At 35.3% G+C, this 25,226-nt stretch overlaps 1 protein-coding gene across 1 annotated transcript in view; it reads left to right on the top strand.

Moving 5' to 3' along the window:
• Window positions 1-23,881, top strand: part of LOC120221827 (diacylglycerol kinase beta-like) — a 192,798-nt gene extending 168,917 nt beyond the window's left edge. Inside the window, exon 5 of the mRNA XM_039219420.1 lies at window positions 23,176-23,881. Coding sequence (XP_039075351.1) covers window positions 23,176-23,283 — 108 coding nt within the window. The 3' untranslated portion in view covers window positions 23,284-23,881. The remainder of the gene's footprint in view (window positions 1-23,175) is intronic.
• Window positions 23,882-25,226: the final 1,345 nt, after the last annotated feature.

The raw sequence follows: 25,226 nt of genomic DNA, 5'->3' as shown, positions 1-25,226 counted from the left end.
CTTATTTGTTCTTTTTTTAATTTCCTTTATTTTTCAGCCAATAGTTTCTATCTTTCCTTTCATTTTAGGAATATCTATCATTACTTCTTGGAGCATGGTTATAATAGCTGCTCTAAAGCCATTGTGTGGTAACTCTAACATTTGTATCATCATAGGGTTTACATTATTGACGGTCTTTCTCTTTGTGAATTTTTGAGATTTTCCTTGATCATCATATGTTGAGATCGAATGGTATATTGAACATTTTAAATATCATGTTATGAAACTCTTGTTTTGTTTTTTTTTAATTCCTACAGAGAATGTTGATTTGTCATTGTTGTGGCTATTTTAGCAGGTAATTGATCCAGTTAGATTCAGGTCACAAATCCTGAGCTACTTCCTGTGAGTTAGGTTTCCAATATCAGTTCAACTTTCAAATTCTCTGCAGTGTTACTCAGATTCATTCTACATTTACAAGATCCATAGGCTTGTGGATAGTGATCCATTCCCTATTTTGAATTGTTTAATGTTTGTTTATTTTTGAGAGAGAGAGAGACAGAGTGTGAATGGGGAGGGGCAGAGAGAGAGGGAGACACAGAATCCAAAGCATGCTCCAGACTCTAGACTGTCAGCACAGAGCCCGATGCAGGGCTCGAACTCATGAACCATGAGATCATGACCTGAGCTGAAGTTGGAAAATTAACCAACTGAGCCGCCCAGGTGCCCCTCTATTCCCTATTTTGGTTCTTTAAGTTGTCAGTATGCTTCTGAAGGACAAAGCTATCCATACACAGCTCAGGGGTAAACTCAAGAGATTGTATGCAACTTTAAGGAATAGCATTTTTGTGTTCCTCCTCTATTCTAAGATCTCTGGCTAGAAAATGAGAGCGGGCGGGGAGAAAAAACAGGAAAACCATCCCTGGCCTAATGACTCTTTATGTTCTGATTTCCTTCTCCAGTCAACCTGCTATCATTTGCTTTAGGTATCCTCAGAAAGCTGCTTTATGTACTCCATGTAGATGTGTAGTTGTTGTTAGGGTAAAATTTGCTTACTCCTTCTTGAGTAGAACTGAAAATGTCACCACTCTCCTTAGATTTTATCATGTTTGGCTCTTTTGAGATCTGTCTGAATTGTCTCCATCAGGTTGGTGTATTAGTAGCCAGAAGTGATTATCAGCCAATCTGGAGACTTCACAGCATAATTCCCATTTCTCTGTTCCTTAAAAACAACAACAACAACAACAACAACAAAACAACAACATAAGTCTAAGAAATTCACTAAACCTTGAATCTTAAATCTTACTCATTTTGAGAAAACTTCATTAATTAGTTTTCCATTCTTGTGTCCTTCATATAAGTAGTTGAGACAGCATTTACCTTAATTGAGTGAAAATAATGCATCAAAAAGGCATAGTTTTTATACTCATCTATAAAGTTTTAGGTATTTGTCTAAACTAGTATTGATGTGGATCACTACATGAAATGTGTTTGTTAGATTACTCTGTCTATAGGAAAACATATATTAAGGACTATTCCAAGTAAGTTATGTGATTGTATGAGAGGTTTTTAGACTATGGAAGTGTGGTTAGTTCAGTGTCCAAGGTCATCAAGCAAAGAATTATGAGACTGAGTGTTTCTAACTAGGTTTTCTATTCCCAAACTCGTCATTTGTTTGCCAAACGGTAAAAAGTTCAAGGAGGAGTTAATACAGTGTCTCTGAAACTTTATGTAATATATAGAGTTGAGTAAAGGAGCTCAAATGTAAAACAAACAGCCAGTCAATGAGACTCCTTGGCGCTTGGACGTTCTCTGGCTGCTGTAACCACAGCAGACTCAGTGTAGGACACTTATGCTAAGAAGCAAGATAAACTGTATTAAGAAAAGATTGTTGTAATGGCCCTTTTAACCCACTCATAAAGTTGAATACCATGACAGTCTGTTCTACTTGGGAATACCATTGAAATGAGCATCTCACATAATATGATATTAGAAAATATAATAGTAGTGAATGGATTGTTTTTCTCCATAGTTTATGTGCCTATATCTTTCTTGATTGCTAGAGATACAACAGATATGGCTATAGGCAAATTGTGGATGGAGCTGTGTTTCCTGACAAGAAGTTACTAAAGCCTAACTATAAACATGCATGAGAATATATATAAAGAAAATGGAAGAATTTAGGAAGTAGGAAAATAGCTAGAATTTGTTTATATTTATGGTAGATGTGTGGCTCCCCTTATTCATACTACCTAATTAATCACAGACTTGGGAACTAAAAACATATTAGAAGCCAAATAGCTTTATCATTCTTTTATTATAGAACCTCAACCATTTTATTAAAACTTCTGTATATCAGCATTTTATCTGAAACCCATTCTAAGCCTAATATTTTAAAAGTTACTTTGAGCAAGCTAATATCTACAACTGAAATAGTAAACTTTTCTAGCACTTTACCAGAAATTCAGTGTGGTCTAGGGTTAAAAATGTTTTTCATTCCTTGAAAGCAGTGTTTTATGGGACTTCAATAAGGAGAGAGGGAAAAAAAAAACTGCTTAGGAAGATGACCGTGCAAAATAAATATATCCCAATAGATAGAAAACAAGAATAGAGGGTAGAGTCCAGTGTTTTATATTTGTTAGACCAGTGATCTCTGGACTTCAGAGAATTACTTAATCTTTTTGAAACTATTTCCTTATTCTAAACCTACCTATACATCACAAGGGAGTACTGAAGGGTTGTTGAAAATTATTGTACATCACGGGACACCTGGGTGGCTTAGTCGGTTAAGCGTTCGACTTTCGCTTAGGTCATGATCTCGTGGTTCGTGGGCTCGAGCCCTGCGTCGGGCTCTGTGCTGACTGCCAATTCAGAGCCTGGAGCCTGTTTCAGTCTGTGACTACCTCTCTCTGACCCTCCCCTGCTCACGCTGTCTCTCTCTCTCTCTCCTAGAAATAAATAAAACATTTGGAAAAAAGAAAAGAAAAGAGAATTATTGTACATCACATTTTGCAACACTAAGAAAGTAATAGTTATTTTATGGTTTATATTAAGTATTATTATATTTAATATATGGTGTTCCTTGTTATCTGAGTCATACGGGAAAAAAGATAAACCAATGCTATTTTAGGGTGGGACAAAATTTGATATCTTTTAAAAAATTTTTTTTACTATTTTTCTTTTTTTTATGAGTTTCTTTTTTTTTATTTTTTTGTTTGCCTTTATTACTCAGATCACACGTTTGGGATAATGTCTCTTAACACATACAATTTTTTCTTGGACATTGTCATTGTGGTAAAATATACGTAACATAGAATTATCCATTTTAACTATTTTAAGTATACAATTCAGTGGCATTAAATATATTCACAGTGTTGTACAGCCGTTATTACTATTCATTTCTAGAATTTTTCATCATCCCAAACAATTAAAACAATTAATTCCTTATTATCCCTCCCGCCATCTTTTTAAAAATTTTTTAATGTTTATTTATTTTTAGAGAGAGACAAAGTGTGAGAGGAGGGAGGGGCAGAGAGAGAGGGACAGAGACATCAAAGCAGGCTCCAGGCCCTGAGCTGTCAGCACAGAGCCTGATGCGGGGCTTGAACCCATGAACCATAAAATCATGACCTGAAACAAAGTCTGGGACTTAATTGAGTCACACAGGCATCTCTAAAATTTGATATCTTTTTGAGATTTGGCCATCGTGTTACAGAAAATGTAGTGGTAACTATTTTTGTTGTTATTTTCCCACAATCATTTACAGATAAACTAATATTGGAAAAGGGCATCATTTCACCATAACATTTAATATCTTTAATAATTATCTAAAGAGAAAATTATATTAAAACTCATCAAAATGGTATAGTGCTGTGAAAATTATCTGCAAGTTTACCTCACTCTTGACTCTCCCAAGATTCTTCTATTAAATTGATTACCTTTGTTTTTTCAATGTTTATTTATTTATTTTGAGAGATAGAGAGAGCATGAGTGGGAGAGGGACAGAGAGAGAAGGAGAAAGAAAATTCCAAGTAGGTTTTGCACTGTCACCGCAGAACCCTACAAACCAAGAGACCATGACCTGCGCCAAAATCAAGCATTGGATGCTTTACCGCCTGAGCCACTCAGATGTCCCTAAATTGATTAAATAGTATTAAGTAATATTTAATACACCAGGTACTTTTTAGAAATTATTCTTGTTTTGAAAATTTAATAAAATATTATTTTCTCACTAAAAGTTATGAACCCGTTTTAACAACACTTGCTGACTTTGTAGGCACATTATTTTTGAGGAATCTTAACTTGCTCTAATGGCTTACTTTAGAAAGGGCTGGGCAAAGCATGTGTATTTTTAGTGATGGGAGAAAAAGAGTAACACAAATTATCAGTAGGAAAATGCTTAACAGGTTACATAGATAATACATATTTTCTTGATGTGCCTAGAAATTGCATTTTGCCTAATATTTAAATAGAGAAGAGGGATAGAGGTTAAAGAAGGAAATACCACCATTCCATTTTTTATTTAATGAGTCTAAATGTGGATACTTGAAGACTAGAAAATTAATTAACATTATTCTGCCATCTTGAAATATATTTCAATAAGCATACTGCTGTTTACTAGGTATTTTTTTTTAAGGTGTGAGTAGTAGTGAGACTCCAAATGCAGTTAAATAAAACATAAACTAAGAGCATCTTTTACTCTTAGAGTTCATTGGTAAATATTCTTGCATAAATTTGCATTTTTAAGCCTTTATTTTTTTCCAAAGACTCGCATGCTAATGTTTAGTTGGGCGTTATTTTGTGTGTTCCCCTGTTACTTATGCATTAATTAGTTTTGTTTACCTGTGCATAATTTTTCCTAATTTCACAACAGTTGTTGTTTTTGTAATTGACAATGCAATTTACTGCATGTGTGCATTCTGGCCCCCAAACAAGAATGTTAAGGTGTAAAGCACCAATCTCTTCATTTCAGATTGTTAAAAAAAAAGGATTGGTTGTGACTAATTTCCAATTAATTTGCAGTGGTTACAGGGAACAAAACAATTGCACCTACTAATTAAATTTTAAAATATTCCAAAGTGTCATCTTTAGGTGTCAGTGGAATATATAATTTCCATTTTGGTTCATTGCTGGATCTGTAACACCCATGAGCTTGACAGCTCTATTAATTTAAAGGCTCAGTAATACCTATTAGTACAAAACATGAAAAGAAATACCATTAATCATTTATTTTAATTTTGCAGCTCTGTCATTTTCTCAGTATGTTTTAAAATTATGATGACACCATAATGTGCACAAATCGACCTGGAAGAAGGGGAAACGGATCACACTACTTAGGAGAGAAACTGAAGTACTTTATTAGAGCTTAATTAATGCCAAACTGATTAGATTTGATTGCATTTTGCACTGAAATATTTTAAAGAATTTTTCTTACCATATTATATTTTAAAAGTTATCCCAAACATTATGTTTACATTAGACCTACCTTTTTTGTACTTTTTCTCTTGAGTACATTCAACCTAAATACTATGAAATAAACCTAAATCACTGTTATCCTTCATGTTGAAATCTGAATTAATAGGGTTAATTGGTTGAAATTTAGACAAGTTTATTTCATTTCAGTTGACAGTGTCTCTCATATTCATATTCTTTGGTAGTAACTACTAACCCAAATTGGACACAATGTCCAAAAACATAAAAGATCAAAAATTGACATGAGAAATCTAGCAAGTATGTAATACCTTTTGCATTATTATTGATGTGATCCAGGATTGTTAAACATGTTAAAAATGATCAAACTATATGCACTTAGGCTGTTGTTGTTAGGTTTCAAGAGGACCATAGTTATTTTATTTATACTTATGTCTGGTTCAAAATTAAAGATACTCTTTTAGAATGGGTAGTAATTAGTGTCTCCTAGTTGATGTACATCAGCAAATTAATACATAAATTTGATTTCCTTTCTACCATAACAGTTAGAGGTCACCCTTCTGGTAAATCCAAACTACAGAATTACATGGTCTAACTTTTCTCCCACATTTTCCTCATGATCCTATCTTATCTAGCTATTCATTTCCTCTGACATTATGTATTAAAATTAGAAAATATTCTAAGTTTTTCCTCAAAAGGCAATATACTGCAGTGTTGAAAATCTTAAGAGTAAGCCTTCTTATCCACTAAAAAAGAACTGGGTCCAGTGTTTCAGAGAGATATTCCCTGGATGGCTTACCGATTTCAAACAAAAATTTGAATTAAAAAAACTCATAATAAAAGTACACTAAGAAGAATTTAATAATATTTGTTTTTATTTTCTTGAATATTAAGAACAGAGTTGCACATCTTAAATTTGAAAAGATTTTGAAAAAAAACTTTTTTTGAACTTTAGAGATCATTTTTTTAAATATAATTAACTGTCAGATTGACTAACATACAGCGTGTAAAGTATGCTCTTGGTTTTTGGGGTAGATTCCTGTGGCTCATCACTTATACATAGTACCCAGTGCTCATCCCAACAAGTGCCCTCCTTAATGACCATCACCCATTTTTCCCTCTTCCCCAACTCCCATCCACCTTCAGTTTGTTCTCTGTATTTAAGAGTTTCTTTTGGTTTGCGCCCCTCCCTCTCTGTTTGTAAGTTATTTTTTCCCCTTCCTTTCCTTCATGGTTTTCTGTTAAGTTTCTTAGGATCTGTATATGAATGAAAATGTATGATATCTGTCCTCCTCTGACTGACTTATTTCACTCAACATAATACCCTCCATTTCCATCCATGTTGCTGCAAATGGCATGATTTCATTCCTTCTCAATGCCAAGTAGTATTCCATTATATATATAAACCACATCTTCTTTATCCATTCATCAGTTGATGGACGTTTAGGCTCTTTCCATAACTTAGCTATTGTTGAAAGTGCTGCTATAAACATTGAGGTACATGTACCCCTATGAGTCAGCACTCCTGTATCCCTTGGATAAATTCCTACCTATTGGTGCTATTGCTGGGTCATAGGGTAGTTCTACTTTTAATTTTTTGAGGAACCTCCATACTATTTTCCAGAGTGGGTGCACCAGTTTGCATTCCCACCAACAGTGGGAGAGGGTTCCCATTTCTCCACATCCTCGCCAGCAACTGTAGTTTCCTGATTTGTTCATTTTAGCTACTCTGACCTGTGTGAGATGGTATCTGAGTGTGGTTTTGATTTGTATTTCCCTGATAATGAATGATATTGAGCATCTTTTCTTGTGTCTATTAGCCATCTAGATGTCTTATTTGGAAAAGAGTTTATTCATGTCTTTTTCCCATTTCTTCACTGGATTTTTTGTTTTTCGAGTGTTGAGTTTGGTAAATTTGTTGTAGATTTTGGATACTCACCCTTTATCCAGTATGTCATTTGCAAATATCTTTTCCCATTTCGTTGGTTGCCTTTTGGTTTTGCTGATTCTGGTTTCCTTTGCTGTGCTGAAGCTTTTTATCTTGATGAGGTCCCAATAATTCATTTTTGCTCTTAATTTCTTACATTTGGAGATGTGTCAAGCAAGAAATTACTGCAGCTGAGGTCAAAGAGGTTGTGACTTGCTTTCTCCTCTAGGATTTTCATGACATTTTGTCTCACATTTAGGTCTTTTATCCAGAAAATTTTTCAAATTTTAACACATTACATTGTTTTCTACACATGACAATTTCATGGGAAGAATTAAATAGATATTATTATTTTTTAATGTTTTATTTATTTTGAAAGTATGTATGTAGTGTGTGTGTGTGTGTGTGTGTGAGCAAAGGAAGGGTAGAGACAGTGGGAGACACAGGATCTGAAGCAGGCTCCAGGCTCTGAGCTCTCAGCACAGAGCCTGACATGGGCTTGAACTCATGAGCCGTGAGATCATGACCTGAGATGAAGTCGGACGCTGAACACACTGAGCCACCCAGATGCCCTATTAAATAGATATTATTAAAGATGATTTTCAAATCAGAAAGTAAAATTAAGGAAAGAATACAACTATTTCATCTAAGCCAAGTCAAGAATATCAGTAACTTATTTTTTCATTTCTTCAAATGTTTATTGAATTCCTTCTCTATGAAGGTATTGATATTTTGCCCTAGAATGTTACAATGGAAAGAAAACAAAATAAAAGAATTAAGAGCATGGTTTCTAAATTCAGTTATAGTATACATTCCTCAAAGAATCACACAAATACAGGACTTCGGTAATGATGCATGGTCTCTGAGTGTAAGTCTCATGGTATTTTGAGCTGTGATAACATGGTATTATGAGAGGGTTTAATAGACAGATTTGACCTCATTAAAGAAAGTCTAAGAAGACTTTCAAAGAAACTCAATATAGGCCTGAGAACTAAAGGATGGAGAGCATAACTAAGCATATAAGGAGGGAAGAGTGTTCTTTACACAGGGAACTGCTTGTTCATCTGAAAGATGACATGATGAATGTGGAACAGAAGGAAAGGAGGTGTGAGGCGAGGCAGGAGATTCAATGCTAATCAGAACTGCCAGGACCTTGACACCCACAGGAAGGATGGTTAGCTTTAGCTTAGGAGTCAAGTGGAACTATAAATAGAGTTTAAGCAGGAGAGTGATGTGATCAAATTTTTATGGTGATGAGATCATTCAGGGTGGGAAATGAACTGGAAGGGAAGGCAATAACCAGTTGGGAGACTTCTTTAGTTGTTCAGGCCTTAGAGTGGTGGAAGCAGAAAGGCAATAGTCAAGAGATACAGAAAATATTTGAGGGATAAAATTAATAATCAGATCAGAAAAGATGCCAAAGATGATCCAGATTTCTTGCTTGAACAATTTTCTTGTTTTCTCCATATGAATAAATGATTGAACAATTTGGTATAATAGGAGAATCTGGAAAATAGTCAGGTTATTTCCTCTCTATTCCAATTTAACTCAATTAAATGATGGTCTCTAATCAATGTCCTGGGCACATGGTTAGGAATGTCAATTATCATTATACCTGCAATGACAATTTTTTATGGATGTCAAAATGTTTTTTGGATTACTATGAAATACTTTAACATTGATGAGAAACTCTCTCAGTTCAGTGCCATGATGGTCCCAATAGTCAAGGGTATAGTTGAGTCTAGGAATTGGATCATTAAAGAAGTTTGTTTTCACATATTTTTAGTATGAGCTTATTGGTCCCTTAGTTTAAGGAAAAAAAGAGCTTTCTATGGATTAGTAAATATCTCACATGGATTTTTATTCTGGTATTTTCTTTGGGTGCTAGTGGAGCCTGGATTGTGGCTGGAATCCTCTCAAGTGCTCTGGTCTCTTCAGAGAGAAGGCAAATGTTCGTAATATGCCATCTCATAATATCACCCAAGGAATCTCAAAAGCATTGTTCCAGATAGAAGAGGGGTGAACAAAATATGTTTTCCATTGGGCTAAACTAGGTAATGTTTATTAAGCACATAATATGACACACACAGCCTCATTTGGCACTTGTAGTGCTCTTATAAAGTAAATACACTGTTATTCTCCTTTAGAAAATAGAGACTGAGGCTCAGAATGTGATATCTTTTGTCAGAAGTTAAGTTGGCACTCAAAAAGAGAAATTTTTTTGTGTTGTTTTAGCTTTGTTCTGTTTTTACTTTTATCTGTTTTTTATTTGTTTGTTTGTTTTTCTCCATATGACCAAAGATTTAGAGAGGCCATGAGGAAAGAAAACCAGTTACTAGGTGCACGTTGTGGGTATAATTTCTCTACAGAGACGTGGAAATATTATAAAAAGGTTTTTTTAAATGTTGTTGACCTTCCCTGGCAACAAACTTATACCCATAAAATATTTTGGAAAGGAGAGCCAAATTTATATCTTAAAAGAGATTTCAAATACACATATAAGTATTTCCTTCCCAATGTAGCCAAAGAGCCTGTCACTTTCAAGAAAAAGTTTCTCTTTCCTCATTACCATACATATTTAAAGTTTCTGTGAATTTCATAAGTGAGTAAACCTCTTAAACCAGTTTTTGAGGATTTTATTGTAAATCTATCTAAATTTATCTGAATTTGATGTCAGATCAAAGGCTTTAACATTAAACTTAGAAATTACTACCATTCCAGAAAATAATGACTGGAATCATAAAGAAGCTGGCACAGGGATTTTAGAAAATTGTTATGTTCCCATTGCTTTGCTCTTTGGCAGTTATGGACCTGAAAAATTTAGCATGCTCTTTATTCCCGCTGTCATATGTCTCAGCTACATGCATGAATTCAAAATGGTTTCCATTATTGGAAGGAGACCATCTTATTCCAGAACCAAGCTAGGTAACTTTTAATGTTCCAGATAATTGCTGAATTAAGCTCTCCCACAAATATTTTATGGCATTTACTTTGCTCTAAGCACTCCATTCATTTCTAAGTTAGCTGAATAAATCCAGTGATAATAAACTCTTAAAGAAAAGAAGCAGGAAAAGATGTTTTGACTAGATACAGGGAGAAAATTTTTAAAGGAAAACACTACCTGCTGAGGTATTTTCTAAGAACCACAATATTGTTAAGGCCACCCTAGTACGAAGCACTAAAGAGATTGCACATTTGAGCCAAACATGATCAGTTGATATTTTATGAAAATTGGGAAAGTTCATACATATTCTAATTCAGAACTTATCATAGAATGATTTCTGAGTGGTGGCACTTACCATATCAAAGATATCCCATATGAAATTATGTCCACTTTTACCATCTCCTAGGTATGGATCCATTAAATCATAATTTTAAATTAAAATATCTTCTACTTTGTGCCTCATAATTCTAAATGTAATTATATTTGACTGTAATTACCCCAGGGATCAGCAAGTTATAGCCTTTAGGCCAAATCTGGACAGCTGCCTATTTTTGTATAGTAAAAGAGTTCAGTTTTTCTTTTACATTTTTAAAGGTTGAAAAAATCAGAAGAATAATATTTCATAATATTAAAATTATTATATAAAATTCCAATTTTAATTTTCAGACATAAGGTTTTCTTGGAACACAATCACAGCTGTTTATTCACATATAGTCAATGGATACTTAAGTGCAACAGTGGCAGAGATGAGTAGCTACAGAGACCCCACAGCCCACAAAACCTAAAATATTTACCATTGAGCAGAAGATGCTTTACAGGAAATACTGCCAACCCCCAAGTTAAATAAGCAGCTACTTAAGTAAAACTCTATAATATAATTATTTCTAGATTCAGAATTAGTGTAACAATTTAGGAGCTTACATTACTTCTGTGCAAACCGTTGTGGTAATCTGGGCCATGCCTAGTCTAGATATATGCAATTAATTGGAAGGCCTTGCCCTCATTAATACAAGAGGATTCAGGCACATTGAAGATTGACTAGTGGGAATGTTTATATCATGGTTCTGCTTCCTAGTTTCTCTCCCACCCCTCAGGCTGCAAGTACTCCTATTCCTTCATAGGATATCCTTCTCCTGCTTCACCTTTCGGTGTTAGCATTCCACACTTCCATGGTCAAATATCTGATTTTTATATTTGCCACACATCCTTCAGTAATCTCTTCTTAATGGATGACATTATTATAGGTTCATCACACTCAAATTTGTCTCAAGACCTGTTCTCGCTTCTGAGCACAGGCCTTCATATCTGAAAGACAATGAACCTCACCTGCAGAATGTCACACTCAACACAAAGTTCATCAACTGCTTGGTTCCACCCTTACCAAAAATGCATCTCTTTCTATTAAAAAAGCATCAGCATATACGAAGCAAACAAAGCTGAAAGCAAAGACGTCATTCTAGAAGCTTACCCTTTTCCAGTACCCCACACATTCAGTCGTGTCCTGTAGATTGTGGCTCCTTGATACCTCTCGAATCTGCCCCTACTCCTTTCCCATTGCCGCTGCCACAATTAAAATCCAACTCCGTTCTTTTCCAGATTGTTGTATTATCCTCCTATTTCATCTCTCTGCCCCTGGTATGCCATCCAGAATCCAATCTCTGCTTCCAGAGTGATATTGCTAAGACTTGGGTTTAATTATATCCTGTTATGATACCATGATCCAAATGGCATTGTTTTGTGTCCCCTCTGTACCCTGAGAGTATTTCGGTAGCACAATGCATGCCATATTCTTCCACTGCATATGCTGTCATCAGTAGAAATAAGCACCTTAATTATGTTTTAAAAAAATGTCTATTCAACTTGGAAGCCCAAGCATTAAACTGAAATAAGCTGGTACCTAGTAGATTAACAACAGAGCTAATTAAAGTTGGATAAATTAGGTTATTTCTTAATAGGTTTGGGGGGTTAATACAAGAAGGTGAACGCCAGTCCACCAGCCAGTCAACAGATTCTTCTTGGTTTTACCCCTTCAGAAGAGAAGTTAAGTGACAACAGTAAATAGACAGGGCTTCTCAAAGTCTGATTCTTAACTGTGCATGAGAATCACATGGGAGAATCTTATTACAAAGTAGAAGCTGATTCAGAAAGTCCAAGGGGCACCTGGATGGCTCTGTCGGTTAAATGGCTGACTTTGGCTCAGGTCATGATCTCACAGCTCCTAAGTTCAAGCCCTATTTTGGGCTCTGTGCTGACAGCTCAGAGCCTGGAGCCTGCTTCAGATTCTGTGTCTCCCTCTCTCTACCCCTCCCCGACTCCTGCTCCGTCTCTCTGTCTCTCTCTCTCTCTCTTTCTCTCTCTCTCTCTCAAAAAAAAAATAAGTAAACATTAAAAATTTTTTAATAAAAAAGAAAGTCTGGGCCAGGACTGAGGAGTCTGCATTTTCAACAATGATGTCAGTTCTCCTGGTTAGTAGACCACATTTGAGAACCAGAACGCTAGAATAAAAACAACTACCTGCAGAGGGATTTTTGTTGTTATTTTTTAAATACTTGTACCAAAATAATATATGCACATTGGAAAAAAAGCAGAATGTAAACTCACCAAAAAAGACAAAGAAACAAGCATCTGTCCCATCATTTCTGTCACCAGGTCTGTTCTTTGAATTATTTTTTTTCTTATCATTTACTCTACATCTATAAAAAATATGCTTTGCTCTTTTCTTCACCTATTAGTTTTAGGTGTATTCTATTTACTTTATGCATAGAAAAGTGGTTTTTAACACTCTAACATCACTCCATTTAAGTCTCTTACTACTAGTGAGTATGTACTGAGTGATTTTTATGTATCAGGTAACATTCTGAGCTTTTTGGGTGCATTGATTCATTTAGTCCTAACAAGAAACCAACAAAACAGACACTATTTTAAACTCTCTATGGTATTCATGAGAGAAATGAATCATAGTCACTTGCCCAAAGTCTCCAGATAGGCAGTAGTGAACCCAGACAGTCTGATCTTTAGCTGTTACGCTGTTCTGCTTAAGGAAAACAAAATGATTTTATTTAAACCAAAACAAATATATCATCACTGAGATTATGAAAATGTCAATTTCAGAACCAAATCCTGATACAATTATATTTCCTTTCCTACAAGGCTTTTAGAATCTCTTTTTTTCTCTCTTTGCAACATCTTCATTATAATATTCTCATTTTTTAAAAAAGTTATTAATTGATCTATTATCCCCACTATTTTTCTTTATATGGCAAAAGCCCTTCTCTGGGTGTTTCTTTCTAGGTTGTTTGTTTTGTTTGTAAATCTGTCATCCTAGGTGTCAGTTGAATCCTGTTATTTTGTTGTTGTTGTTGTTGTTTTTAATAGACTTAATTTTTTAGAGGACTTTTAGGTTCACAGCTGCCTACACATGTGCATAACCTCCTTTACCAAAATGTTACATTTGTTCCAATGACTGAACCTATACTGACACATAGTCACCCAAGATTTGGTAGTTTATATTAGGGTTCCCTCTTACTGTTGCAGTTTATGGGTTTGGACACATGTATCTATCAATATTATATCATACAGAATATTTTCACTGCCCTAAAAATTCTGTGTATTCCATCTTTTCATTCCTCTTCCCCATAATGCCTGGTAACCACTAATTATTTTCTACTTCTCCATAGTTTGACCTTTTCCATAATGTAATAGGTTGGAATCATGCAGTATATAGTCTTTCCAGATTGACTTCTTTAACTTATATCTGAGGTCCCTCTATATCTTTTCATGGCTTGATAGCTCATTTCTTTCTTAGCATTGAATACTATTCCATTGTCTGGAACTACCATAATTTATGTATCCGTTCATCTACTGAAGGACATCTTGGTTGCTTCCAAGTTTTGGCAATTATGTATGAAGCTGCTATAAACATCCATGTGCAAGTTTTTGTGCAGACATGTTTTCAAATCATTTAATATCAAGGAGTCTGAACTCTGGACCCTATAATAAGAGTATGTTGAGTTTTATAAGAACTCATAATAGAATTCATAATAATAGATATATACATAATCTAACATTAAGTATAGAATTCTACAGTAAAATTAACTTTTTTCTCTGGGGTTTGGAGGTAATTCTCCATTTTCTTCTGGCACTAACGTTTTTGAGAAACCTGATGCCATGCTGTTTTTCCTCTGAAAGGGCATTTAGAATATTTTTATCCCTGTGCTTTGAAATTTCATAATAATGTTTTGAGCTGGGCAGGACAGGAATCTAAGTTTCATTAGCAGGAAAATGAGGCAAGTTTCTCCAGGGCAATGGAGAACAAAGGCACAGAGGCAGGAGTTAAGGAGGAATGCTTGGGAGGTTGGAGAGCCCGCTCCCAAACCCAGTTCTTGGACTCACCAACACAAGTTGTGTAACACCAGTCACAGAACACAAACTTTTGTCATCTATTGAAAACTAAGGATCTTGGTACAGATGCCCAAGATTGTTGGATGATAAAATTAGATAATATAAAAATTATGAAAAAAATTATGCATTTCATAGCAGATCTGAGAACTCCTTGAAGAGAGAATGAATTCACCTCTGTTTTAATTATATTAGAATGCTTTTCTGCTCTTTGTGTTTTTTTATTTATTGAGTTATAATTGACATACATTATATTAGTTTCAGGTGTGCAACATAATGATTTGACATTTGTATATATTACAAAATGATCACCATAATATCTAGTTAGTATCTGTCTCCTTACAAAGTCAATACAGTGTTATTGACTGTATTCCCCATGCTGCACATTACATCCTTATGAGTTATTTATTTTATAACTGGAGCCCTTGTACTTTTTAAACCCCTTCACACATTTTCCTGTCCATCCAAGCCCTCTCCAATCTGACAATCACCAGTCTATTCTCTGTATATATGAGTCCTGGATTTGTTTTGTTTTGTTTTGTTTGTTTTTTATATTCCATATATAAGTGAAATCATATGGTATTAGTCTTTAACTTATTTCATTTAGCATACATCTTCAAGGTACATCTGTGTTATCACAAAAGGCAAGATTTCATTCTTTCTTTAAGCTGAATAGTATCCTATTGTGTGTATTCCTATATCTATCTACATCTGTATCTATATCTATGTTTATACAGATATAGATATGTATCTCACATATTTTTTATCAATCAGTTTATCAGTGGACACGTAAGTTGCTTCCCTATCTTGGCTATTGTTAATGAATAAAGGGCTGCAATTAACATAGGGCTGCATATATCTTTTCAATTTAGTGTTTTTAGTTTCCTCGGATAGATATCCAGTAATGGAATTTCCAGATCATATGGATGGTCATTCTAGTTTTAATTTTTTGAGGAAACTCCATCCTGTTTTTCAGAGTGACTGCATCGATTTCCCTTATCACCAACAATATACAAGGGTTCCCTTTCTCCACATCCTCACCAACGTTTGTTATTTTTTTGTCTTTTAATACTAGTCATTCTTACAGGTATAAGGTGATATCTCATTGTGGTTTTGATCTCCATTTCCCTGATAATATCTGAGCATTGTTTTATCAGCCTATTGATCATCTGTATGTTTTCTTTGGAAGAATGTCTACTCACATCCTCTGCTCATTTTTTAAAAATGTTTATTGTTTAGTTTTGAGAGAGAGAGAGACAATGTAAGAATGGGGGAGGAACAGAGAGAGAGGGAGACTCAGAATTTGAAGCAGGCTCCAGACTCTGAGCTGTCAAACTCATGAACTGCGAGATCATGACCTAAGCTGAAGGCAGATGCTTAACTGACTGAGCCGCCCAGGCACCCCATTCTCTACTCATTTTTTAATCAGACTGTTGGTTTCCTTTTTGTTAGTACTAAGTTTTATAAGTGCTTTATATATTTTGAATATTAGCTCCTTATCAGGTATAGGATTTCCAAATGTCTTCTCCATTCAGTGGGTTGCCTTTTTGTTTTATTAATAGTTTCCTTTGCTTGCAGAAGCTTTTTAGTTTGATGCTATACGTGTGTTTGTGTGTGTGTGTGTCTGTGTGTGTGTGTTTGCTTTTCTTTCCCTTGCTTTTGGAGTCTGATCCAAAAAGGCATTGCTACAACTAATGTCAAGGAGCTTAATGCCTATGTTTTCTTCTAGGCATTTTATAGTTTCAGATTCTACTTTCAAGTCCTTAATCCATTTTGAGTTTATTTTTGTATATAGTATAAGATAGATAAAGAAATTTATCTCTTTCTTGTGGATTAGTGACTTTAGTGTTCTGTTTAGATTCCTTTCTCATTTATTTTTGTGTACTAGTATACTGTAAGTCTTTGCTTTGTGGTTACCATGAGATTCACATATATATCATAGTATATATGTAACAGTTTATTTTTAAGTTGATAGCAACTTAAATTTGAACACATTCAAAAACTCTATATTTGTACCCTGTCCCCCATATTTTATGTTCTTTCTGTCACTTCTTGCATCTTTTTATTTTATATAACTAATTACTGTAGTTTTAGTTAATTTTGCTACTTTTGTCTTTTAACTTTCTGAGTAGCTTTATAACTGATTCATCTACTACCTTTACTATGTATTTACTTTTTACAGTGAGAATTTTACTTTTGTCTGTTTTCCTGTTACTAGTACCCTTTTTTAAGCCTAAATAGGTCCCCCTAATATTTCTTGTAAGGACAACTTAATAGTGATAAACTCTTTTAGCTTTGTCTTTTCTGGAAAACTCTTTATCTCTTCTGAAAATCTGAATGATAACTTTGCTGAGTAAAGTATTCTTGATTGGAAGGTTTCTCCTTTTTGCATTTTGAATATGTCATGCTGCCTCCTTCTGACTTGCAATGTTTCTGCTGAGAAATCTCCTGATGGTTTTATGGTATTTCCTTTGTATATAACAAGGTTATTAATTTTGTTTGTTTTTCTTTCCTTGCTGCTTTTAAGATTGTCTCTTTAACTTTTGATATTCTACTTATAGTGTGTCTTAAGTTGGCTCTTTGAGGATACATCTTATTTGGAACTTTTTGTCCTTTTTGGACCTGATATCTATTTCCTCTCTAAGTTAGGGAAGTTTTCAGCCATTGTTTCTTCACATAAGTTTTCTGTCCCTTTCTCCTGGGATCCTTATAAATGGAAATATTATCACTTGGTGTGGTTCCATAGGTTCCTTAAGCTATCGTCAATTTTTTAAATTCTTTTTGTTGTTGTGAGTGAGGTGCATTGCTTTATCTTCCCACTTGCTGATCTGTTCTAATTTACTCAGTTACTGTTGAACACCTCTAATGTATTTTTCAGTTCAGTTATTGTATTCTTCAGCTCTGTAACTTCTGTTGTTATTTTTTTTCCATGTGATTTTATCTCTTTATTGAAGTTTTTATATGGTCATCCTTTCTTCTCTCAAGTTCCATCATAGTCTTTGTGATCATTCTCTTGAATTCTTTATCAGGTAAATTACTTATCTTTGTGTCATGAAGGGTTTTTTTTTTCCCTTGAGATTTTATCTTGTTCTTTCATTTTAAAACATGTTTCTCTCTGTTTTCTCATTTTGTTCAACTCTGTGCTTGTTTCTGTATTTTAGTTGAAACAGCTAACTCTCCCAGTCTTGAAGGAGTGGACTTGTGTAGGTGATTATTCTTCTTATTGAACCTTGCCCTAACTTTTAGTTGTCTCTTGAACCTTTGTGATCTTCTAAACCACATAATTTGGTCTTGATATGTCTCCATTGTTGAATGTGTGCCAAGACCTGTTAGCAGTCCAAGAGAAGGAATCTAATTTAGCATCTACTTTCAGGAAACAGCTTTTAAAGGATGCAAATGTTTACAGTCTATGGGGCCACGTATGTAATCCTTGCTGCTCTGCAGACCAGGAGATCTGGATGTATCCCCTGGATGTCACTTGTATAACTGGAGTTTCAGATAAGTGTAGAAGCTCCTTCCTGGGAAGTTTTATGGAGCTGTAGCAAGGCCAAGGTGGTGCTCAAAGACGGTGTCTCTCTACTTACATTCCCTGGGAGTGCTTCTGAGCCTGTAGATTAGGCCTTTTTCACCAGAAGACTAGGGTTTTGTTTTAGTCTGCTGTCCATGCAGTGCCCTGAGGATAGTGACTGCCAAGAACTGCCTTTCCAGTTGTCACAGTGCTATGGAGCTCTGGAATACCGGGTCTTCTGGCCACCAGGGCCAAGTATTCAAGGGGTGTCCAAATGCTTGAATTGTGTGTGCCCACTTGGTTTTACAAGCTAGAGAGTGCCACGTCTGTGCATTCATACCAGTTTTAGGCTGGGAATGGGAGAATGCTGGGATCACTCATACTCAGCAGCCCTGGCCCAAGAGTAGGGGAATGTTGCACTGCCCACTGCTCCCAGACATCAGCTAGTGAGCAGGAGGACTCCGTGACCAGTGGTGTTGCCCACAAGGAGCACTATAACCACCAATGCCCTCCTGCCTCACCAAGTGCCACGACCGCTTGCCCCTGTCCATCTCAGCAAGGCAGCAGAAGGGTGCCACATCCAAGCCCATCCACCTGTACTAGTAGGCTATATATGAAAGTGCAACGGTGACATCTATTTTCCAATGCCTCTGTCCCGGAGAGCCTTTCAACTGTCCCCTGCCCCTCCAGCCAGTGTCCCTAGATCAGCAGATGAATTCCTCACATATAATGTAGGTGCTTTTTAGTGCTGTTGTTTTGCTGGATCTCAAGGCAAGGAAGACAGCATGTAAGCCCTTAAAGAGGGTAATATCAGTTTCCTTTACCTTTGGGAACCTCAAATGTTAGTCCCAGTGGGTTTTCCAAGCCACACATTCTGGGGGTTCATCTCTCTGGTTTAGATCCCAGGAGTTAGGGTAACCAATCCTATGTGGGGAACCAATCCCTGCCTCCTGCTTCTCTAGGAGAAGTGCTCATCTGATGACATCCCTCCCTTCTGTGTGTTGCTGTGTCAGGGGTGGGGCTTTTTCTACCCATCTCAATGTGGTTCTTTTATCCTTTGTGGTGGAGAGTGGTTTATTTCATTTTCAGATATTTTTCAGAGGGAAATGATCCTTATGTGGTGGGATATCTAGTATCCACCTCGGAGAAGGTAAGCTCAGGATCTTCCTACACTGCAATCCTGGGTGCCCTCTTATCAGAAAGCTTGATAAGCACTTAGATGGGTACCCAGGACCTCCAGGGACTCGATGTTGAACAAAGTGTTCAGATAACCGGAGCAAAAGAAACATTACTCTTTATTTTTTTTAAACCTTTTTTTTAATGTTTTATTTATTTCTAGGAGAGAGAGAGAGAGACAGCGTGAGCAGGGGAGGGTCAGAGAGAGAGGGAGTCACAGACTCTGAAACAGGGTCCAGGCTCTGAGCTGGCAGTCAGCACAGAGCCCGACGCGGGGCTCGAACCCACGAACCGCGAGATCATGACCTAAGCGAAAGTCGGACGCTTAACCGACTAAGCCACCCAGGCGCCCCGAAACATTACCCTTTATAATAAAGGGTAGTAAGGATATTCAGTGCTAGAGAACAGTGAACTAGGAAAGAAAATACCAATGAGTCACACCAAATTTGCCTGGAGAATGAGTCAGGAAAAGACTGCCCTCTTCCCTCAGTTTTACTTGGGATAAGTACAGTCCTTTATGAAGAACATTAATGTCTAGTAGTACTAGACACCATTACTGCTATGAGATATAAACCCCTTATTCTATTATATCATTTTTATGAAATGATACTTCAATTCTATACTCTTCAACAATAATACTTTTTGGGAATAGACTTTTGTTTAGGACATCTGAATAACTTGTGTGAAACCTTGAGCATAATGGTCAGCACACAGTAAAAGCTAAATCTTACAATTTTTTAATCTTGTTATCAGTCTCATACTATGCAACACTAATAATACAGTAGAAACAAACAAACAAAAAAAAAACCTGCCTTGTAATCCTTGATCTGGTTTGAATGTGTGCATCTTTATTTTGTGTTGAATACTTCTGAAACTAAAACTGCAATCAAATTTTCTCATGTTTATGTTTTTAGAGGTGCCCAATCTCAATATGTAATAGGAAGATAGAAGTAGAAAGAGTCACAGAACAGTAAAAGTTCCTCTCTTGTGCCACCGTTGTTTTGCAAAAGAATAGATAATATGTAGAAGTGAAGAGTTTGTATAGGAGGGTGCTATTCTATTACTGACAGTAGTTATCTTGCATTTTGGAAGCAGTGTTCTTCTACCTTTGTGGAGCCATCCTGGCTGCTAGAAGCCCTATCGCCGTTGCTTATGAGTGCCCACAATTGTCACTCAATTTTAAGTTTCAGAGTCTCTTCCTAACTAATCAAAATCAAATTGAAGAGTACCTTGCTTATAGCTGGTGCTCATTAAATGTTTGATGTATTGAGAAATAGCTAAGAAGTAACTGCGTGATTGCTGAAAGATGGAAGCAGTCAAAGATTGCCAAATATTTGGCTCATGTCTTCAGACTGCTGGAACTTAACATATTCTAAAGTCTTTAGGGGTAAAATCTGCTCCTTACTCAGTATTATTTTCCTAGTAGATATCAGGCTCTCAAAAAATAAAAATAATAATACAAGAGTGTGGAATATATACAAAACAGTCATCTGAGTCTTTCTTCCAGTCCCGCAGAGGCCCTTTGTTTTATTTTATTTTTATTTTTTCAAGTAGACTCAATATCCACCATGAGGCCCAACATGGGACTTGAATTCACAACCCTGAGGTCAAGACCTGAGCTGAGATCAAAAGTTGGATGTTTACTGACTGAGCCACCCAGTTGCCCTGCAGAGGCCCTCTTAACCAGGTTCTCTGTCATGGTCAATCTCAAACTAACTGTTCAGTCTCTACAACTTTCTGGAGACTACATTTGGACTCTCTGTGACCACACAAAGAACTCACCTGAACTGGAATTATTCTCATCCTTAATAGAGTACTTTTTGCTTCTGTTCAAATACACAAAGACATTTAATTATCCAATGAGATAACCTATTAAAGAGCTTAGATACATAATAGACATTTCATGAATGCTAGTTTCATTTGTGTTACCTCCCCTAAGAGGAAAAATAGTGAATTGTGTTTTTCATTTCCATAAACAATAGACAATACATAATATAGATTTATTTTTATGGAAATAATGTTAGATTAGTTGGGTACTTAGACCATAGGAATGATCAAACAACCAAAAGGATGGGTTTTAGATAATTTTAAAAATAAGACTGGCCAATATCCTGCTTGTTAAATTTCTTTTTCCCACTTGCCTAGAATTTCTTGGGAGCAGAGATCGTGCATTGTTCATTAAAAGTTCCTGGTATAGAGTCTGAAGCATAGTAAGGACACAATTAAGCTTGTGAAATGAATAAATGAATGAATGATGTTGTATTAGATACTGTGTAAAGGTAACATTCGGGGAGATATATAAAATCATTGGCATAATCTAAAACTGAATTGTTAAGAGAGAAAACCTGGTAGAGATCCTTTTTCAATCTACATAGATGTGTGCAGTCTGGGATCTTAACTATCTGGCTATCAATTCCACAGTTCAGAAGATAACAAAAATAAAATAAAATCATATATCCAGAGAGTTTGGGGCTGACTTAGCCTACTGGCCTTTTACAGGTACAATTTATTTTTACAGTAAAGAGAAGAACACTGAATCTTCCCAGAATAACCTGATTCCAACAGACTTAAATAAAGTTGTTCATTTTTCCAGGTTTTTGACATACTTCTGTCTTTCTAGACTATGAAGTGAATCTCCATTTCCCAAAAGCCCCAGTGCCAATTTTAATGATCCTGTCCATGTGACGTACATTTTTTTGTTTTGTTTTATTGCTATTAGTGAATGACAAGTGAAGGATATTCTTTTTAACTTGAAAATGTCAGGGATGCACTTTAAGAGATATATTTTTGCAGCTTTTAATGAGGTGGTGTTTCTTTTTGAAAGAAATACTCATCTCTGATGCCTGTGCTGTGCAGGTGACAACTGATATTTAATAAGCGGTGGTTCTTGTATTAGTCACAGTTCTCTAAAGAAAATGTCTCCGATTGCTTTTGAAAAACTCTTAGCGTCACTAGCCCAAAGGCAAGATGTGACCTTTTTATTACATAATGAGAATCATTTATTATCTTACAATGTATCTTAAAGTCACAGACAAAATGCCACTTTGATAATTGCTTTCAATTAGCTTTGAGCATAGCATATATTCATAAAATGTCTTCTCTAATTTAGACTTGAATTAGAGAAAATTGCAGACATAATCTACTTTAAGGTTGTCTCATTTAAGGTGATTCGTAGTTTTATATCAAAGAAATCAAAACGAGTAGCTTCAGAACGGTCTCTCAAAGTGTTTGAAGCAGGCTTTTCAATATTTGATTCTATTCTATTACCAATTAATTAACAAATTAGAAAGCTAGTTCATCATTTCTGACCTTTTATGCACGTTAACTTTTGACTTTCATTCCTAATGATTGTTTTGAAATTAAACCTTGCAGTTCGTGTTGAAAGAGAGAAACAATCTGATTAGCAAGATAAATAAGGCTTGTCTTGATACCCTGTGCATCTTGATATTGGGCTGTAACTGGGCTTCTGAATGCTGTCATGGTACATCCCATCCCACTTTAAATGGTCACTGAATGATACTGGATAATCCTGTCGCTGAAACAAAGAGTTTTGCAGTGTTACTACAAGTGAGGGTGGAGGTAACATGATATTTACAATGTGATTTCAGTTAATTTTTATTTTTTTGTTTATACCCTGAGCATTGGAATCTGGCTTAAATGCACATTTTTATCTGCCTTAAAATTATTTTTGAAATAATAAAAACTCTGAACATACATTTTACACTTGTGGTGTTCTAGTAACTCATGGAATATTATTGACCTTAACAGAGACTCTCTGAAAAATGGAGATTACTCTCTTTCTCTTTCTTTCCCTAGATAAAAATCACACACAAGAACCAAGCCCCAATGCTGATGGGTCCTCCTCCAAAAACCGGGCTCTTCTGCTCCCTCGTCAAAAGAACAAGAAACCGAAGCAAGGAATAAACCTGTCTCATTTTATTCTTAGAGATCTAATTAGCATAATTGGGCCATGGAAACTTACGCTGGAAATCTTTCAACCATTTCAGTTCTCTTGCTCATGCAAAATCATGGAATTGGTTAACAGTGTTTGTTACCGAGCTAATGTAAAATTCAGCTATTAGAAAATTTGTCTACGTTTTTATAGGCATCTTTGCATGAAGAAGGCAGAAGTTTACATGAAGTGATACTGCATATTTTTGTTGCATGCATTCCCATAGATTTTTATGTCTCCCGTCCACACCCCCCCCAATTTCCATTTACTAACCTGTGAGAGAAATCTGTGAAACATAAAAGGAAATATCATGGGAAATGTGATTCTCCGTGTGATTCCAGTTATTGATAAGCACTAATCAGTAATGCTACAATGATCATAACTGCAGATTGCTGTATTTTTCCCTTTTAGAATCAGTGCATCAATGATCTTTGAACCATGACTTGAAAAGAAACTTTTAATTGGAAGATTTTATTAAATAGTTGTCTATGATAACCTTGCTGTACCTAAATAGTTTTTCTTCAACATCTTAATGCTTCTGAGTGGAATTTAAAATATCAGGTATATAAAGTTTCCTAGTACTAAAAAAAAAAAAAAAAAATAGAAAGTTATTTTTATTTTGTTTCATTTTGCTTTCAATTCCAAAAATAAGTGAAAACAGAAATAAGTTACTTGGAAGTAAAGTGTGATAATAGGACAAGCCTTCTTCTTTTCTGCATGTGAATCTAGAAGAAAATTCATAACCACACCAGTAACCAAATAGATGTTTTAAACTATGTGCCTAATATATATACTATTTCCCACCAAAGATTCAGAAAAAGATGCTTGAGAGAAATGGATTAATACATAATTAATTGGCCTTGTGGAGAAAATTTATGGTTCTTATGATTAATTTTTTGATGACTTAAACTCTGGAAGAGAGTGAATTACCCATTAATTATAATTAAAATTCTCACCTTACATAGACACTGGGCCACACAACACAATCAAAGCTCAATTGCTGATCTTGCTTTTTTGGTCATTTATAAATATAGGTATCTGTAATTTTTAATGGATCAGTTAAGTACACCTGAGAAAGTAAATGATCGTATCAGTTTTGCTCTGGAATAAATTGATACCTGCAATGCTATTAAGCTCATTGAAGCAAATCATGCATGCAGTTAGCCTTCTTCCATCAGCCTACACCACCCCATCTCTATGACATTTCAAATGTTTATTTGGAAATAATGACCCAGATCATTGTTTACGGTGTTCATGGGATGGCTAGAGTCTCTGTTTAAAGAAATTTCGGCATAGTTCTTTTCTTGCTGTTTCATGAAATCTATGCTATAAAATGAAATGCTTTTCTGAGCAGTTTGGATATTGTTCATTCATATTGACCTGCATCCCATCATTGCATGTTTTCTGTTTTTAAACATGCCATGAGGAAAACAAGTGCTTGAAATGCATGATTTATTAGTTTTTCTCTCCACTCTGCATTAAAGTACTAATGATTTATCAGTTCTGTTTTTCTATTGATTCATTCATCTTTGAATAACAAACAGCATTTAGTGATTCTGTTGAACACAATCCTGTGCATGGATTTATGGATTTCAAGTGAAATTGCTATAATTTTTGTTCTTCGGTTTGAAAACTCAACTGAATGCCGTTATATGAAATAGCTACTCTCAAGCAGTGTACTATAATGGAAGATTATGTATAAAGCATATTATTTTAGTGTTCCAGGAACATTACATGGTAAATATCAATCAACAATAAGTTTAATTGCTTTGAAAATAAAAGCTTTTGAATAAAATTAAGACATAATTTAGCATTCCCAGGAAAATGATCATTACAATTGCAAATGTAGCACAGCAATCACTTGCCCTAGTATAATAATAAAAAAAAAGTTATTTGGCAGAGCGTAATCTGGAGC

The sequence above is a fragment of the Hyaena hyaena genome, unplaced genomic scaffold, assembly GCF_003009895.1.
Source record: "Hyaena hyaena isolate Hyena2069 unplaced genomic scaffold, ASM300989v1 scaffold_818, whole genome shotgun sequence".
Taxonomy (NCBI): Eukaryota; Metazoa; Chordata; class Mammalia; order Carnivora; family Hyaenidae; genus Hyaena; species Hyaena hyaena.
Note: the sequence above shows the minus strand (reverse complement) of the source record. Positions and strands in the feature narration are given on the sequence as shown.